The 19,525-nt window shown below is 34.7% G+C and overlaps 2 protein-coding genes across 3 annotated transcripts in view; both read left to right on the top strand.

The window, feature by feature from the left end:
- The first annotated feature begins 3,216 nt into the window (after positions 1–3,216).
- Positions 3,217–10,762, top strand: LOC121406577 (retinol dehydrogenase 12-like). The gene is made up of 5 exons (XM_041597587.1): positions 3,217–3,465; positions 6,992–7,234; positions 7,577–7,777; positions 8,400–8,607; positions 9,383–10,762. Exons 1-5 carry the CDS (start codon positions 3,237–3,239, stop codon positions 9,588–9,590), a joined length of 1,089 nt encoding a protein of 362 aa, XP_041453521.1. The 5' UTR covers positions 3,217–3,236; the 3' UTR covers positions 9,591–10,762.
- An 817-nt stretch (positions 10,763–11,579) lies between these two features.
- LOC121425059 (retinol dehydrogenase 11-like) overlaps positions 11,580–19,525 on the top strand; it is a 31,108-nt gene continuing 23,162 nt past the window's right edge. For both annotated transcript variants that reach the window (XM_041621025.1, XM_041621017.1), the window contains exons 1-3: positions 11,580–11,850; positions 12,825–13,067; positions 13,407–13,607. In XM_041621025.1, coding sequence (XP_041476959.1) covers positions 11,613–11,850; positions 12,825–13,067; positions 13,407–13,607 — 682 coding nt within the window. In that variant the 5' untranslated portion in view covers positions 11,580–11,612. The remainder of the gene's footprint in view (positions 11,851–12,824; positions 13,068–13,406; positions 13,608–19,525) is intronic.

Here is a 19,525-nt window from a genome sequence, read left to right as displayed (position 1 = left end):
TCTTCGTTTCCTTCTTTTTTTCTTTCCCATCTATCTTTCCCTTCTCCTGTTTTTTCTCTTTCTCTCCATTTTCTGTTCTTTTTTTTTCTTACTCCTTTTTTTTCACGCTCTTTACCGCCCTTGTAATTTATCCTCACACTCTAAAAAATATTTGGTCGAAATGCTCCATGAGAGTAAATATGACTTGTGTTCAACCAACATTCGGCATGGGGGGGGGGGCATTTAGCAGTGTGATGAAAATTTTGCCCATTCCAATGTAGTTGCTGCTTACTTGTTTAAACTTAATGGACAATGTGCTCCCCGCATTTGGTAAAATACTGCCCAAAATTGGTTGGACACAATTACCCCCGTGCTGGTTAAATTTTACCCAATGTTTTTTACAGTGCACTTTCCTTATTTCTCTTGTATCCCTCTCTTTCCCTCTCTTTAACTTTTCCTTTCTCTCCAGTCTTCCTTTTTTCTTTCTTTCTTTCTTTCTTTCTTTTTTTATTTCGTTTTGCCTTTTCGTTTTTTTTTTATATTTATTTTGTTTTAATTAGAGTCTTGTTTTTATTATTTCACTATATACACTCTTAAAAAGGTCGGGCAAAAAATGCAAAATTTTGACTGGGCAACATACAGTCCACACAACTATTGGTTAAATTTTTCCAATTTGGGTGATAAAAACTAATAATTGGGAAATAAATTGGCTCAAATGGATACTTATTGTCAAGACTGTATATATATATATTTTTTTTTTTTACCGACGTACATGTACATTACCCAACACAGTGGATATGTTGCCCAACATTTTAAGTGTGTATACATAAGGTTCTTTATTCCGAAGGTTCGTAATTCCGAAACACGTAAATTGCCTATACCTCGATGTTCGTTAATCCGAAAACGAAAAAGGGTTCGTTAATCCGAACATTTGTGGCGTAATTCCGACGATTCGTTATTCCGAAGGTTCGATAATCCGAAAACGAAATAAGGTTCGTTGTTCCGAAGGTTCGTTAATCCGAAAACGAAATAAGGTTCGTTGTTCCGAAGGTTCGTTAATCCGAAAACGAAAAAAGGTTCGTTATTCCGAAGGTTCGTTGATCCGAAAACGAAATAAGGTTCGTTAATCCGAAAACGAAATAAGGTTCGTTAATCCGAAAACAAAATAAGGTTCGTTTTTCCGAAGGTTCGTTAATCCGAAAACGAAATAAGGTTCGTTAATCCGAAAACAAAATAAGGTTCGTTAATCCGAAAACAAAATAAGGTTCGTTAATCCGAAAACAAAATAAGGTTCGTTAATCCGAAAAATGAAAACCGGGAAAGCAGAGGCAGAGGCAAGGGGAGGGGGCGGGGACACTGTTGCCGTTCAGTTATCATAATTATGAGGATAGGAAGGCAAGGGCGGCCGAACGAATTTTCGTTGGGGGTAAAGCCAAAAAAATGAAACTCATACGTCAAAATTGGGACTGTGGTGATATTTTCACCTGAAGATTATCATCTGCTTGAAGTCATTGTCTGTTTGATAGTGATTAAGTAGAGAATAACTTTTTTGAAGTGACTTCTTATTATGGCAAAATGTATATTTAGGCTTTATTTTTCGGGAGAGAGTATAATGAGCGAGCGGCTTTAAAACAAATTCAAAGGTGAAGTTGTATAACGTTTTTTGTGGTCAGTTATTCTTAAAATGGCATTATTGCGAGGTGTTGCGAGCGTGAATCACAAGCTAAACTTTAGGTTATTTCAATAAAAATGAAAATTAGTTTTTAAAAATCCGAGCAGATTTCTGCTGTCATTAAAAAGATGTGCATCTAAATAAAGAATTAACACGAGCGCAAAACGCGAGCTTGAACATACTGACCAGAAAAGGAACCTGTTAAAGAAAGCATTTAGTGACCTCTTTAGGATGCATATTTCACCAATCGAATGAGAGTGCGAAGCGCAAGCTGAAATTTTTCAATATTCCAGCCTGAAAACTTAACTTAACTTGTATACTTTAAAAAGAGTATTTTATTTCGAAAAAACATGAAAAACGGCATATTTATTTTTGAAAAAGGAACTTTCCCATTTTGGAAAATATTAATTCCCCTGTTTTTTATTCCATTTTTTATGCCCCCTGCCTCCCTCCCGGCGGATCCAACTTTCGTCAAATAGAGGGGGGGGGGTGTTTTTAGCCATATTTTCCTTGATCGGCAGTTTAAAGTTGATTTTTGTTTGTTTCTTTGAAAGGGTAGTCCCAACAGTCAATAATTAGCTTTATCCTTATAAAATAAAGTAAATATGTAATAACATGATAAACCCTTTTTAAATAATGCGAGCGCGAGCTATATATTTTTGTTAATATGATGGGCAATATGTTTGCGATCTTCAAAGCGAGATGCCTATGTAACTAAATTTAGATAATAACTGCTAGCAAGAAGCGCGAACAGAATTTTTAAATATATAAGCTCTGACCTGATCTAAAGGGGACATTTTAAGAACTTTTTGCAGTTAGCCATGAAGATGATGCGTGTTTTAGCCAATGGCGGCGGAACGTATTTTTTCACGATTTACGATTTCCCACGATTACAAAAAATACTCCGAATGCTCACTTCACGTCTTGTTACATGAAATGTCTACTAGTTTCAGCTTGCGATTCGCGCTTTCAACATCTCACAAGGATCATTATTAGTATTATTTTTATTTTTATTACCAGCAGAAGGCGTTATTAAAAATGACATCCCCTCCAATACAAATCCTATTATCTAGAGGTTGCTCGCACGCTTCCAACACGCTTGATCCCCTGCATCTTTAATTAAACCATTTGCTTATAAGCAGCAATTGCTCAGATAAAATCGAAATTGGCCTATGCTTGATCAGGGCGCCATTCTTAATGAAATACATGCTTTGGCCCCAACACACATCATCGATCGTTATTACTATATCATTGCATAATATCGTGTAATCTTGTAATGACAACATCGTTTTTGTTACCAAAATGAATTATTTTCATTTTCGGAAATACGAACCTTATTTAATTTTCGGATTAACGAACCTTCGGAATTACGAACCTTATTTCGTTTTCGGATTAACGAACCTTCGGAATTACGAACCTTATTTCGTTTTCGGATTAACGAACCTTCGGAATTACGAACCTTCGGAATTACGAACCTTCGGAAATACGAACCTTCGGAATAACCGAACCTTCGGAATTACGAAGCTTCGGAATTACGAATGTATGCGATTACAGGCGTAGCTAACAGACCGTGCTATTAATTGTTATGAACATGGAGCTTGCTGAAGATTGCGGGACATTGTTTCTTCTACAGTCTTTTGAATGGCTTCGTTGCTTTTCTCTTTACGTGGCCCTTGGTAGTCTCGTGGTCACTGTGCTAACATCGTATGCCGCATATTGCTATTTTCATCGAGGAATAACCATCAGATGGCATCCAGGCACCCGGCGAGTGAACAGTCGCATCAACCTCAGAGGGAAGACAGTGCTTATAACAGGTATTTTTTTTCAAAGATGTAATTTACTTAATTTGGGGAATGTAAAATGTATGTATTTATGACCAAGTGAAAGGATATAAATGCACCCCACGATGGAAAGGGCTATCAAGCGTATATCGAGTAATTATAGGTAAACAAAAACAAAAATGGGGGCGCTTCTAAAATGGGCAGGTCCAACTTTCACAATTTCTGGATTCGCATTTTTTCATGAACAGTTATCAATCACGGATCGTAAGAAAAAGTAGGCCTAGTAATATCATTCTATGATATTCCTTAACACCACCGTGTGGTCGTAATATTTTTGGTCAGCCGATGGGGGGGCACGTGCTCCTTATGTCCCCCCCCCCCGTAGTTACGCCGCTGTATGTCCATATGGCAAATATTCCTCCAATATTATCTTTTTTACCCCATGATGGTTTAATGGTTTTATTAGAGATAAATTCATTTTTTTTGACATTCCATCTTAATCCCTTCCCAAAGACCTCAACATTGATGAATTGGAAGAAACGGGGGTTTCTCTTTAATGTAAGGACATGATTATTTCGTTTGGAAATGGTGAACTGGCTCTTTATTTGCATTTTATGATTCAATAATATTGTTTTATTTGTTAAGCGGAATTTCAGGAAGAATTTTCACCAATATAACAATTATCTCTTTGATTTTGTTTCATTTCTTTCGTAAAAATTGGGGGGATGTTTCTACAGGCCATTCCCCCCCCCCCTCCTCGAAATGTGGGGGGATATATCCCCCCCCCTCTCCAGACTTACGCCAGTGCTTACCCAGTTGCCAATCTGATCTACAGGGTCTTAGAGATCTCAATTCTAAAACAGCCATAACTTTCTTATTGCTTATAAAATTTCTTTCAAACGTACACCATTCTGTTTTATTTATTTTACTCCTTCAAACACAGCATTATTATGACCATCAGGGCTGCATGGATTCCCCTTTAATTGAAATTTTCAATATTGTGCTTGTCTGATTTTTCTCTATATTGATTCAAATCAACATTTGTTTGGAGGTGGACTTGACCTTTAAGCACTTGCTGATAAAGCTCGGTCAGAGCAGCTAATTGAGCGTTTGGTGAGAGAGAACCCCAATGTGTACAGTAGCCTATACATGTACTTGTTTTCTTCCTAGTAAGTGCAAACCGAGTTCCAAATATATATTTTTTTTGAAAAATTAAAAGTTTTAAACTACTTCGAAGGAAAAGATGTTTTATATATATATATATATATATATATATATATATATATATATATATATACATACATGTATATATAAAACAATAATTTTGCACTGACACACCATTGCTTTCGAGTTTTGCCTCTTCTGTGAGTCGTGTTGACACCAGCGTAACGTCGCTATTGTTCAAACTGCTAACTAACTGCTTTCTGATAGGGCGTATCTACGGGGGCGGGGGGCTTGTTAAAAAATATATTTGGTATAGCCTTAGTTACATCATCATTTACACTTCCTGCTTAAAGTGTTATACATAATTTCTCTGAAAATGAGAGCACAGATTTGAAACGGGAAAATCATAACAATCATTATATTAATTTTTCACGCACAGACGGATATCCAAGGGAACCCGAAGGGCCCGCCCCCCCCCCCCCCTCTATTGGCAGAGCAAAGAAAAAGGAAAGAAAGAAAGATAAAGAAGGAGGAAGAGAGGAGGAAAAAAAGAAGATGAAAATAAGAGGAGGAAGACGAGTGAATAAAATAAGGTGAGGGGAAGGCTAGCCCCCCAAAATATCTGTCATGTCACTATATAATATTTTCGCTTCGCGTTCGAATTGACTGTTCGTTGAGATTCATATCTTGCTCAAGATGCTGATGTGGAGCTTAAAATATCAAGTTATGAAGTCAATATACAAAAGATTTTTCAGCTCCGATATCGATCTTACATTATCTTTTTTATTTACAAATTTTTTTTTTTAAAGTGCTCTGTAAAATGTCCGTTTTATGGTGTAAATATCAACATTTCAGTTCACCCTGCGGGGTCGCATTATGGCAAGTTCCTATCGTCTTATAAAGTTCTCAAAATATTAATTTCAGGAGTGATTGTAAAAATGTAGGCCTTTAAGCTTAATTCTATGACAACTTACTTAAAATCCCCTTTTCATTATTGAGCATATTAATATTTCGGGTCGAGATTTTAGCTCGCTTTAATTGTTAAAATATATTAACCCATGCATCATATTCATAATTACAAAATGCTTTAAAATGTTAAGTTTTCAGATCTTAATATCAACAACTTCCACACTCTCATTAAGCATATAAGATTAACAAATAAGAAAATAGCACCTTTATGAATTCCTAATAACTAAATTGACCTTTTTCAGAATTGAATATCGACAAGTTTTATCTCGCGCCCAGGAATAATAAGAAGATAGTCATAATTTTCATATGATGACAAAATGTCCCGGTCCTAGGTCAAAATATTTTTCAAAAAGTAGCTCGAATCATTCATTAGGTGTGGTTCACACTCGCTTCACAATTTTCCTACACAGTGCGTAAATAGTGCTTAAATTAACCCTTTTTTCAGATCAGAATATTAAAATATATATATTTAGCCCGCGCTTCGAGCTTGCATTTGTTTTTATCTTCATGATTAAAAAATGTATTCAGAATGCCCTGATTCTAGGTCTAAATTGAAAACACGCGCACGAATGTGTATTGATATTGAGATACGCAGCTTGTTCTCTATTTAAAGCGTGCTTAAATTATCAAGTTTCAGATCAGAATATCAATAATTTTCTGTTCGCGCTTTACGCTCGAATTATTAATGTTGGAATATACTTAATCACCCATCCTATTCATGACTTACAAAACAAGAATGGAGTGTCCCGTTTTTAGGTCCAAAATCTCAATTTTCTTTCGCTTGCGCTTCGCGCTAGCATTAACTGTTTACACAGTAAAAAAAATATATATATACAGCGCTGTTTACTACATGAACCTTGCAGTAATTGTTTTAGTTTAACAAGTGTTTAAATCTTAAGTAACAAAGTTAAATTTTCAATATCTAATCTTCAATAATTTAAACATGATTGTTTAAACGGTTAAACAAATACTGTAAGGTTCATAGAGTAAACAGCGTTGTATAAAAAAAAATCTTAAACAGCGTTGTATAAAAAAAAATCTTAAACAGCGTTTTTACTGTGTGTTTTTACATACATATCCCTCTCATTATTACAAAAGTGCTTAGAATGACAATTTCTCAGGGTTCAAGCGCTAGCAAAGGGTTATGCATATGAAATAAAGCATTTGCTAAGGGATGATTTTTACTTTGCTGGCAATTACCTGTGCTTGAAGCAATTGTACGCCAGCAATTACTACTTTTTATGCATCTGACCCATTAATCATCCGCGGTAATTATCACAGCTGTGATACAGCTACCAAAGCTCGGCTATATTTAAGGTATATAGGCATCATGATATCTTTATTCTCATGTATATGTTGTTGTTTTTTCTTTCAAAAATATAGTTATCATTCACGGTAAAAAAAAAACGATTTTTTTTTCTTCCAGGTGCCAATGCTGGTATTGGTCGAGAGACTGCTATTGACCTTGCTAGCCGAGGAGCAAGGGTTATCATGGGATGTCGCAACCCGACCAAAGCAAAAGTAGCAATAGCCGATGTCCGCAAGAGATCATCCAATGAAAATGTCATCTTCAAGCAAATAGACCTATCAGACTTGAATTCAGTCAAAAAGTGCGCAGAGAAAATTCTGAAAGAAGAGGAGAGACTTGACGTTCTCATAAACAATGCAGGTTGTGTTTTAATCGTAGGCTGATCTTGGAAAATTTCACATTATAAATGTCTGTTTTGGAGCTAGAAGTGAAATATTTTTTTAGAGTGAGAATTCCAGGATAAACTCCTAGAATGAAGAAAAGGAAGGGTCATTTGATAATTCCATGTCGAGCTCATTAATTGGTAAATGGAAGAAATTCAAGCATTAACAAATAGGCCCACGGAAATGTAAATCATTAAGAGAGAGGTTGCATTTTTTATATTTTCCTTCAAGCTTCTACTTCTTCTTGTTTTTTCATTCTTCCTACCTTTCTTTTTATTTTTTTGCTAATTAAATGTATATTTCAATCTAACACAAACAGGGCTGGTTAGTTTCTCCGACCGTGGCCTGACGCCAGAAGGCTATGATATCACCATGGCAACGAATCACGTTGGGCATTTCGTTCTAACCCTCGCGTTGATTAATATTATCAAGAAGAGTGCCCCCAGTCGGGTCATCAATGTATCATCCTTCGGTCACCTCAGGATCAAACAAATTGATTACACAAATATATCAGGCAAAGGTAATGATAATGAGAGTATCAGGATAATACTTTAGATGATAATAAACATGTAATGATACACATAATGATTATGATGATGATAATGTGTTAGTCCATTTCTGTCGCAAATCATGATTATTAGGTAATTTATCAGCACCGTTTTGTTATGGATTTGAGATTGGAGTTTAATGGTGGATCCAAGCTACACCACCCTCCCCTTATCATGGGTTCGACCCCCCCCCCTCTAAAAAAAAAGTCCCTGCGAAAATTTGGATATTATGTTTTTGACACAATTCACACCGCGAGGACCTCATGTTATTTTGTTATCTTACCTAGTATGCCCATTTATTTTAGATGAGTATATATGCATATTCCTTCTTAATATTTGGGGAAAATTGCAACAATATTGCTCTCTTACTTTGATCACAATATTTGAGAAAACATGTAATGTTTGTTCTAATCTGACACTCATGCCCTAAAAAAGTTATTACAACATTTAGCACGCCCTCAAACCAGTTGGTATACGTATACCAACTGTATTTCAAAATAGGTTTGTAGTTTGATGTTACAAAACGATTACCGATATCAGTCAATAATACTGTATGTTTAAATCTACAATGAGAATTGTATTTCATCCCTACAGGAGTATCTGGATTTAATCGCTATAAACAGAGTAAACTGGCTAATATTCACTTTACTAAAGTCTTAGCACGCCGCCTATCAGGGACTGGTGTCACAGCGTATTCGGTAAATCCGGGGACAGTATATACTAACATCTGGGAGTCTAGCAGGGTCAGTTTAAAGCCCGGATTGTTCCGCTATATCTTATCACTGGCAATGCCACTTTTAAGGTGAGTTCGTTTTCTTTTTCACTTTCTTTCTTTTTTAAATCAGCTGTTCATACTTAAGCTTTATAATTCAGCTTGGGCTTCCTTCTGCAACATGAAAATACAAAATATGGATATGGCTGTAAAAGAAAAAAAAAATCTTTGCTGGAAGAACGCATGAAATTCCGACGGATCATGAGAAAATGATTGGGAAAATGCAAAGAATGAAAATAGGGGAAGACAAATTACCGAATAACCCTACATAAACGAAAGATTTGTGATAAAAATGTCTCTTTCCAGATTATGAGACATGTTATTCTTTTTTTATTATAGAGTTTTAAGACATATGAAAGAGTTTAACACCACTGATTAATAATCATTGTATGTATATTGAGGAACGAGCTTACAGCTCCTTTTCTTGTGAAAAAAGAGACCCATCTTTCACTTTTAAATCCAGTAAAAGAACAGTGACTGTTACTTCCACGTCAAGACTAAGGTATGAACCCAGGAGATATTACTTCAGAATGCGTGGATTATACCACTGCGCCACGTAGGCCTATATACTTTATTTTATGCATTATTTAGATTGAGAAACCACCCGCCTCCTTGCACCATACCCAATGGGGAACAACTAGACCAGTGTGGCAGAAGATTTAGACCCCTATTATTTGATATCGTCTTCATTCCACGTTAGGTCTACATAATCGTTTTATTTTACAATGAAGAAGTCGATTTGATTACCATTCTATCCTATACCCCAAAATATCCTAACAATTACGACTATATCCTTACTGCTCAGACTCTTTTTGCTAAATGAGAAGGATGGTGCCCAAACCACTATCTACTGTGCTGTAGACGAATCGATCGCACACCTTTCTGGTGGATACTTCACAAACTGCAGCCTGGGAAAGGAGTCTAAGTTGGCTGAAGACGAGCAAGTTGCCAAACAACTATGGGATATCACCTGCAAGGCGACTGGCGTCGACCCTAATATCTTACCAGAATAAGGTTTTCTGTCGCATTCTAATTCCTTTATGAAATTTTCATTTCTTATGAATGAAATACAGTATTTCAAATTGTCCCCTTATCGATGAAGGTGTAATACTTCTAAAGCCCCATAATAAAACAAATTATGTGTGCCTATGGATAGTTCCAATGCTACTCCACCGTAATCCTCGAAATCATGCATTCTTTCATTCAAATTCAAGTAAGTCCAACATTTTCCTCCTTTTGTCCTGTTTATTATATTTTTTATTGCAGTTATTATTTTGTTTAATGTAAAATATTGTGTTTTATGTTTGTATATACTCTTTAATCGCATATTTCTATGCGATTAAAGAGAACATTGAATTAAATTGAACATGAATTATATAATTGATGTTTATGAATATCCCTATTTAAATAAAATATTTCAAAATCTAATACTGACCTTTTCATTTTAAACCTTAGAAATTTGGGGTTGCCAAATTATCGGAACGTTGATTGTGGATGTCCCCCACACATAAACGTGACAATACATTTACTTTGAGTGATACTAATTTCATGTTGGAATTTTCTAGAAATGAATGAAGGAGTTTACTTTGATATCGTAGTGGTATGTGCCAAACGAAATATATTGTTTTAAGAAAATGCAAAACATCTAGCTTGAAAGAAATGTAATGCATATATCAAAAGAAAGAACATATGAGTGGAATAAAATTGTCATTTCAATTTAAGTTTGGGCGAGTTAAACTGATTATTGTTTATATTTATTTTGTTACTTTATGATATCCAGGTCGTAAATTAGAATTCAGGTCAGAAAAAGAGGACAGGGTGTCTACTTTTGAATTTCCCTTTTTTACGTATTGCCAAAGGAATTATATGTGGTTATTGATAAGTTGGCAAAAGGTTTTCGTCATCCACACACACACACACGCCTACCGATATTATCAGTACGGTATGGGAGCATTTTGTATTTCCAAAATACACTCATCATGCATTCGATTAAGTTTTGTGTATATTTGTTTTATGTGCATGTATTATGTTTTAAAGGACCCCATGGAAGAACAGTGGTATCTTATTGATACCGCTGAAATGGGCCATCCTCCATCTTATATCTGTATAATATGTTAAATTGATCATGTATATATTTTATATTTTTATGTGAAAATAAATACAACAAACAAACAATAAATTAATACACCACCCCCCCCAAAAAAAAAAAAATCAGAAACAAGAGAATGAAAAAGACAATATCATTAATTCAATTTTTTTTCTTTATTTATATCATCTGTTACTAAAATAGTTATTTTCATTTCATCGTTATTTACGGTAATTTTTAGATAAAATAAACCCTTTTTCATTTTGATTAAAAAGAACAAATATAATTGAACTTGGAGTAGACTTGACGTTGTTGCTTTCTTTTCTCTCTATATGTATTTTCCATTCATAGACCCCTATATTTGCTTCACTTCTTCGTTTCCCCCCTTTTTTTCTTTCCCATCTGTCTTCCCCTTCTCCTTTTTTCTCCTTCTCTCTCCTTTTCCTTTCCCTTTTTCTTACTTTTCCATCCTCTATTACCTCCCTTATGATTTCTCTTCCCCCTTTCCTTTTTTCTCCTTCTCTTTCCTCCTCTTTAACTTTTTTTTTCTCCAGTCACGTTTCCAGCTTCCTTTTCTTTCCTTTTGCCTTTGCCTTTCCATTTTTTAAATTTTTATTTCTATTATTTATTTCAAATTAATTCATTTGAGCTTTATTGTGGTGATACTGGGGAGTAATGAAGGCCCCTCGCCGCCACCCCCCCCCCTTCCCCCACGGATCGGGTTCTGGGGCCTGCATACGTGTACCGTATTTAACGTTAAACAGGCCAGAATGTGATTTCCACCTTTTGTATAGCGTGACCTCTGGATGGACCTTCAAGCACAATGCACATAAAATATCCTTTCATATTTATTTCTATTGGCTTTTTTGTTGTCAACACGCGTGTTCAAGTTAATATTATAGTCACGTATACTTGCCCAGCTTATACACCGTGCTTTGGGGTTATTGGCATGGAGCTCGTTGAGGATTACGGGACGATATTTCTTCAACATTCTTTGATATGGCTTAGCAACTCTTCTCTTTCTGTTAAAGTCGCCCTTGGTATATTACCGAGCATCGTCTTCACCGTATTAACATCGGATGCTGTATATCGCTATTTCAATAGAGGATTAACCTTAAGATGGCATCCAGGTACCTGTCGAGTGAACAGTCACATCAGCCTGAGAGGAAAGACAGTTCTTATAACAGGTATTTTGTTTTTCAATGATGTAATTTTCATTGGTTTGTATATTACTTTATAATTTGGGGAATGTAAAATATCATGTTATATGATGCATTTGTCATAAGCATCGTACTAAGACTGCAAAGTGCTCCAAAACAGCTTTTTTCTTCTTTAAATTTTGAAAATGTTTTGATCAATTCACTGCTAGTTCTCAACAATTTTTGTCACTAACATACATCTTTCAGGCCATTGTATTAAATTCAAAATGTCGCTCGCGCTACGCGATCGCAGTAATGGTAGACTGAGATAAGTAAATTATCTGTTCACATGGGGCCTAATTATCCAATGTTAAAGTCAATATGCTTCTCGCGATTAGAGTTTTCATTATTCGTTTTAGCAAGATAAACATCCTAATTTTCATAACTTGATCAAAATTTTCAGCTCGTGCTACGCTCTCGCATTATTTATTTGGTGAGATATCATCTTCATGATCCAATGCAAACAGCTAGTCCTTAACAGTTCCTTTTTCAGTCAGTAGGGTCTATATACATTTTTTTTAATTAGCTCGCGCTTCTTGGTCGATTTTTAGAAATAGGCAAAATATATGTGTATTGCCATGAATACCATGTCAAAAACAATCTCAAAGTTAGATTCTCATGAAAAGGTGATTTTTTTTCTCGCGCGCTTCGCTCGCTCGGGTCTTATACTAAGCGTTTTTTTGCTGCGCGCCATGCTGTGTCCCCTTCTTTTTTGTACTTCTCACGCATTGAGCTTTGCCCTATACTAATGCTCGGGGGCACAATCATTAAAAAAAACGTTCATACCACGATATGACCGGGAAATTGTTTCCTCTTGCTCCCCCCCCCCCCTGGCCACCGACCCCTGTTACTCCCCTGCAGTTTGCCATCATGGTTCCTTTATCCTCATCTATGTTCTTCATTTTTCTAACAAGAATTTTAATTTAAGGTAAGAACTTTGACTAATTTTATTTATCTTGTAGGTGCAAACTCCGGTATTGGTCGAGAGACTGCTATTGACCTTGCTAGCCGAGGAGCTAGGGTTATCATGGGATGTCGCAACCCGACCAAAGCAAAGGTAGCAGTAGATGATGTCCGCAAGAGATCATCCAATGAAAATGTCATCTTCAAGCAAATAGACCTATCAGACTTGAATTCAGTCAAAAAATGCGCAGAGGAAATTCTGAAAGAAGAGGAGAGACTTGACGTTCTCATAAACAATGCAGGTAATTGATCGTAGAACTAATTTTGTATCATTTCACATTCTAAAGTTTGCAGTTAAGTTATAGGTTTAAGATTTGTAAGGGGTGCGGAATCTAGCATAACTCAATGGAATAAAGAAAAGGAAGGCTCGTTTGAAAATTTCACACTAAACTTTTTTTTGTTAAGGCCAAGTCCAGCTCGAGCTGATGGGTACATTCAATAAGAAATGTTACGGAAATTTACATCATCCAGAGAGTTCTTGCATTTTTATATTCCTTCAAGCTTCTTCTTATTCATCTACTTCTTTTAAGAATCCTCCTTCATCATTTGGCTAATTGTGTTTTCCAATCTAACACAAACAGGACTGGTCAGTTTCTCCGACCATGGCCTGACGCCTGAAGGCTATGATACCACCATGGCAACGAATCATGTTGGTCATTTCGTGCTAACTCTGGCGTTGATTAATCTTATGAAGAAGAGTGCCCCCAGTCGGATCATCAATGTAACATCCTACGGTCACGTCAATATCAAACAAATTGATTACACAAATATATCAGGCAAAGGTAATGATGATGAGGGTATTATGATAAAAGATAATAAAAATCATAATGGTACATGATAACAATAATATTGATCGACCCATTTCTGTCGCAAATCATGATTATTAAGTAATTTTATCAGCACCGTTTTGTTATCATGATTATGGATTTGAGGTTAGATTTTAATGGTGCATGGATCCATGTAAGGGTAGCTACACCATCCCCCGGGTCCACCCGTGCTGAAGCACCTCCCTCCCCCGCCGGCCCCTTAAAATGTCCCTAAGAATATTTGGATATAATTTGTATTTTTTTACACCACAATTTACACAGAGTTGAACTACTAGTATGCCTAACTTTTTAAGATGAGTAGGCCTATATTTTTAGATGAGTATATATTTAATTTCATTCTTAATCTTTGGGGGAAATTACAACAATTTTGCTCTTTTACTTCGATCACAATTTCGGAGAAAACATGTAGTAATATTTGTTCCAATCTGACATTCATGCTCTAAAGAAAAAGGTTAGTACAATATTAAAAAGCTGCCCCCCCCCCCCTCCCATCTCCCGCTGCTAAAAATGTATACCAAACTTGGTGCGTTACAAAATTAGGTTTGTACTTTGACTTTTTTTTTTTTTTTTATGAGCCTCAGATTTTTATTCAATAAATACCTTCTATAATCATATGCCTAGATAATAATTTGAGGTTTTCGGGTGGCTTGTCAAGCTTCAATTCTTTTTTTTTTTTTTTTTAGTAATCTTTTATTCTCTTCTCTCATAAAACACAATTGAACATAGTAAAATATAACGTTCATTACAAAGTTTGATTTGAACTTACAAATATTATGGTTACATTTGACAATTCTTAACAAAAATGAATTTAAACAATGTCATAAATAAATTCTAAATCAATTCAATTTGTTGTAAGTGTCTGATGTACATTCTTTTCTCTTACATTTTTATATATACATAATACATATGTTAATTGAAGCGAAAAAAAAGTACAGCCTAAAATCAAATTATTCACCATTTATCACAAAGAAAACTCTGTAAAGAAACCTGTAAGTTTATTAAAATATGGGATTTATGAGAGAAGAATTACTATTGATAATCTTCGGACCTTCCCGCACACTCACATCCCACCCCCATCACACTCAAACCGATTCACGCACAAACACCCCCTGCCCACACACCCTTACACACACACACACACCCGCACACATACCCTCACACACACATACCTCCACCAGATCAAATGCATTTCATCTGTCCGCATAAGTGTTAAGGCAGCTGTCATGAAAATAAGTGCATATCATGCATTAATTAAAAACAAAAACAAATGGATTCTGAGTGCCTCGTCATCGTGAAGTGTGAAAGTTGTCCCACTTCCTCAGGTGACCGGATAATTTTCCACGTGCCTCTGCTATTCTTTTTTCCTCCTTTTCATTTTCCAATATCTTTTTCCTTATCTCTTGAGGGGTTGGGGGTCTTCTTTTAGCCTTACTATGCTCAAAGATCATAAATTTAATTAGAAAGATAATATGATTTAGTAATTGTTCCTTCCCTATATCAAAAACCTTAACTCCAATATGAATATCCTTCCAATTAACATTTTCTATTTGACGTAATTTAAATAAACAACCACAGTCTTTCCATAAAGTTTTTATGTATTCGCAGGTGAAGAATATGTGCTCATATGTCTCTTCACATTTGCCACAGAACGAACATAGATTATGTGTTGATAATTTAAATCTAAACAAATATTTTTTAGTATATACAAGTTCATACAGCAATTTAAATTGAAACTCCCTTAACTTGCTATTTAAGGTAGCTACCCTAGGTCTTAAAAATATTGTATCAGTATCTTTTTCAGAAAAGTCATATATTCTTTCAATGTTTTTAACAGCGCATGACCTCTCAGATTTCATGTTTAACAAAGCTTCATAGATTTTCTTTGATGTAACATTAGCTATTGTGTTCACATTTCCATGAAACATAAATTCGAAATTTAAAGCTGTGTCCCTGCATGTGTCTGTTTTCTTCAAGAGACATTTCCACGTTGCTGGAATATTTTTATATACTGTGTGGAGATATTCTATCTCATCTTCTTTTAATCCCATCCTCTGGAAGGCTCTAGATTTAAAATTACCCCTGTCATCAACTAAATGATGTATTTTATAAATATTTCTAAGAAATAAGCTTTCTTCAAATAGCATATTTCCGTCCAAACGTATAAATTTATTATAAAGAATATCTCATTTCTTTTTGACGTTTCCTTTTTAAGCAATATTTCTTTCGTAGCACCCCATATTTCCAACAAACTTATGTAAAAGCTTGGTAGGGACAATCTGCACAAATTTAAAGATATGTTACTAAAAAGTATTAGTAAGCCTCCAAAATTACGTGTCCTATTTATAAAAAATCGTTTCCATCCTATTTTCGAATCTCCGAGTATGAGTCTCTTTAACCACATAATCCTTTGTGCAAATACAAATAAGTTAAAATCTATCATTCTAAGCCCTCCTTTTTCGTAATCCATGCACATAATGTTCCTTTTTATTTTGTCTTTCCCATTCCATAAAAATTCAAACATTAACGTTTCAATATCATGAAAAACCCAAGGTGGTACTGGGGTGAGTGACGATACAAAAATTATTTTCGAGAGTGCAAATGTTTTCAACAATTGAATTTTTCCCATTAGAGTGAGATCTCTCTGTTTCCACCAATTCAACAAATTTTTAATTTTGCTTAAGATCTCTTTATAATTTATCCTTTCCTGTACCTCCACATCCAATGAAAAAGTTATACCCAATATTTTAATGACTTCTACTAGTTTACCAAAAGGCATTCTAACGTTTTCTTCGGAGAGGGGGCCTAACAGCAAAATAAAGGTTTTGTCTTTATTTATTCTCAAACCTGATATTTTTTCAAAATTTTCAAAGGTTTTTTCTATGTTATCTATTGATAACGGATCTTTTATGAAAAGGGTCGTATCATCTGCATAAAGTATTTGTTTAACTTCAAAATCACCAAAGTGAATTCCACGTATATCGGAATTTTTACGAATCGAATGAGCTAAGACCTCGATACATAAAATAAATAAATAGGGAGAGAGCGGGTCCCCCTGCCTTACCCCCTTTTCAACGCAAAAATACCCTGTAGATATGCCTCCATTAAAAACACAGCTTGAGGCTTTATTATATAATGTTTTAATCCACCTACACCAAGATGCTCCAAAACCGAACTGACGTAAAACATTTTGTAAAAATACGTGGGACACAGAGTCGAATGCTTTTTCAAAGTCTATTGCCATTAAATAGCCGGAATATTATTTTGTTTCGTATAAAAAATCATGTCGTCTATTAACCTTACTGCCTCTCCTATATTTCTGTCATTTATATATCCAACCTGATCAATATGAATAATTTCATGCAATACTTTTTTAATTCTTATTGAGAGAGCTTTTGCTAAAATCTTATAGTCGACATTCAGTAATGAAATTGGCCTGTAATTCTTAGTAAACAAAGGGTCTTTTCCGTCTTTCGCAAACATAATAATAACTGCTTGTTTTTGATGTGCCGAAAGTTCCCCCTTAGAAAAAGATTCATTTAAAGCGTCTACTATCAAATCTCCTATTATAGACCAAAATACTAAATAGAATTCAACACTAAGCCCATCGTTTCCCGGTGTTTTATTAAGTTTCATTTGTTTTAAAGCTTCCAAACATTCACCTTGAGTTACTTTTCCTTCACAAATGTCTCTTGAAGCCGGTTCTAATTCCGGTATATCTTGAAAAAAGGTATCTTCCATAATCTCGTATTTTTCGCCTTCCTGTTGCGAGTATAATTTACTGTAAAATCTTTGTATTTCCTGAATTATTTCATTTTGATTAAAACTGATTTTTCCTTCTATCATTAGTTTACGTATTACTGTTTTTCTTTTATTAGATTCCATCAGTTGAGTAAAATACCTTGTATCTCTTTCACCACTTTCATAATATGATGCTCTAGATCTTACCTTCACTCCCTCATTAACGTAATTATAAATTGCTTTTAATTCATTTTGTTTACCTTCTAATAATTCTATTTTTTGCCTGTCTACCTTTCCTAAAAGATCGTTTTCTAAAACCAATATTTCTTTCTCCAAAATCTTTATTTTTTCCTTCCGTATCTTAGCCTTTTCTTTAGAATATTTTCTTGTAAAACTGCCAATTTTCATTTTTAGAAAATCCCAGAGAACTCTCTTATCTGCAATTTCTTCTTTAAATTCTTCCTTCAATCTTAAAATTTCCTCTTTCATCTTTTCTTAAAATCTTCATCGTTACATAAACTATTATTGAATTTCCAGTAAGAACTTTCAAATTTTAAATCAGATGGCAGATTATAGCAATGCAACTGAACTGCTGAATGATCTGGTGCTAAGGATGGAAGTATTTTACAATTTGAAATAATCTCTTCTAAAGTTTCTGATACAAACCAATAGTCCAATCTACTTTGCATGAAAGGGTTCATTTGTTTGTAGGTATATTGTTTTTTAATTCCATTTCCTTTCCTCTATATATCTATCAATTTATATTCAATCAAAAAATCATTGAAAAGAGATTCAAATTTGGAATTCATATTTTGCTTACAAGTACCCCTATAATCTAGGTCTTTATCTCGTATCATATTGAAATCTCCTCCTATTATTATGGGGTAATTATTCTCATTTATTCTTTTTAATGTTGTATTGAGCTTCCTCAAAAAAGTTATTTGCTCCGATTCTTTCCCTCGAACTGGGAAATAAACGTTTGCTAAAACTAAATCAAACCCCTGTATGTTGCATTTCCAAATTACAAACCGACCTTCTTCATCAGCAATGACTTTTAAAACTTGGGCATCTAGCTTAGCATCTACAAGTATACTAACTCCTTTACTATGACTCGTACCATGACTGAAATATATATTTCCAACCCATTGTTTTTTTCCACCTCTCTTCGATATGTTTCGTACTAAATGTCCTGTAAAAATACAATATCTGAACGTTTATCACGACACCAATCAAAATTTTTTCTCCTCTTTGATTCTTCTCTTATCCCTTTTACATTTAGAGAGATGAAATTACAATCAATGGATATCTTACTAGTGCTACACTCCATATAAATTATTTATAAGTAATAATATACTTGTCCACATTTTACTGCTTCTAAATACTGACGGCGAGGCACTTTCAAATACACATCTGCTATCCTTGATCCTAACATCATTTTCACTGAGACGTCCACACCCATGCGGACAGAGAGATACATAACAAACAATAACCATACATTCCCCACAAAGACACACCTCCCAATTCACACACAACAAAGGGAATCGCCATAGTGTCGTAAGCATTAGAACTTAACCTATAATTCCCGTATTCGCCGCCCCCCCCCCCCCCCCGACACCTAGGAAAATGAATTTAAACAACAAAACGACAAAAAACATTAAAATGAAAGGAATCAAATGCCAAAATATAAAAAAGAAACCAATGCAAATATATGAGACATAATAAAGAATTGAAATTAAAAACCAAAATAATTTGAACTAATATCAATTATCTTTCTTTTTTTTCTTTTGTATATTATTTACAATATCTTTAATCATGTTAATAAACATGACATGCACGTTTCTAAAAAAAGAATAGATTTCATTTTTTTCAAAAAAAGGGCATCAGACCCGACAGATTATGACCTGTACCCGCTAACGATCCCTTTCCATTCTCACTATAAACCCCATGTCAGGGGCTACTTCCCCTTTAATAATTGTATCCCATTAAAAATATTCTCGATACAATGATTACCTTTCAAAAAAGCACAATTTTAAATTGACGACATCTTCGCATTCATGAAAGTTAGTTTTCCCAGGGTAATAATGAGGCGAAGTATTAATAAAGAATTAATTATAAACAGAACATAAAACAATGCA

Source organism: Lytechinus variegatus, chromosome 1 (assembly GCF_018143015.1).
Source record: "Lytechinus variegatus isolate NC3 chromosome 1, Lvar_3.0, whole genome shotgun sequence".
In the NCBI taxonomy this organism is placed as follows: domain Eukaryota; kingdom Metazoa; phylum Echinodermata; class Echinoidea; order Temnopleuroida; family Toxopneustidae; genus Lytechinus; species Lytechinus variegatus.
Note: the sequence above shows the minus strand (reverse complement) of the source record. Positions and strands in the feature narration are given on the sequence as shown.

Bases quoted from the DNA above. Each gene is read 5' to 3' on its own strand.
- LOC121406577 (XM_041597587.1), top strand. From the start codon at position 3,237: ATGAACATGGAGCTTGCTGAAGATTGCGGGACATTGTTTCTTCTACAG. The intron at 7,778-8,399 runs GTAATGATAATG...TCATCCCTACAG, and splicing joins CACAAATATATCAGGCAAAG to GAGTATCTGGATTTAATCGC. The intron at 8,608-9,382 runs GTGAGTTCGTTT...CTTACTGCTCAG, and splicing joins CTGGCAATGCCACTTTTAAG to ACTCTTTTTGCTAAATGAGA.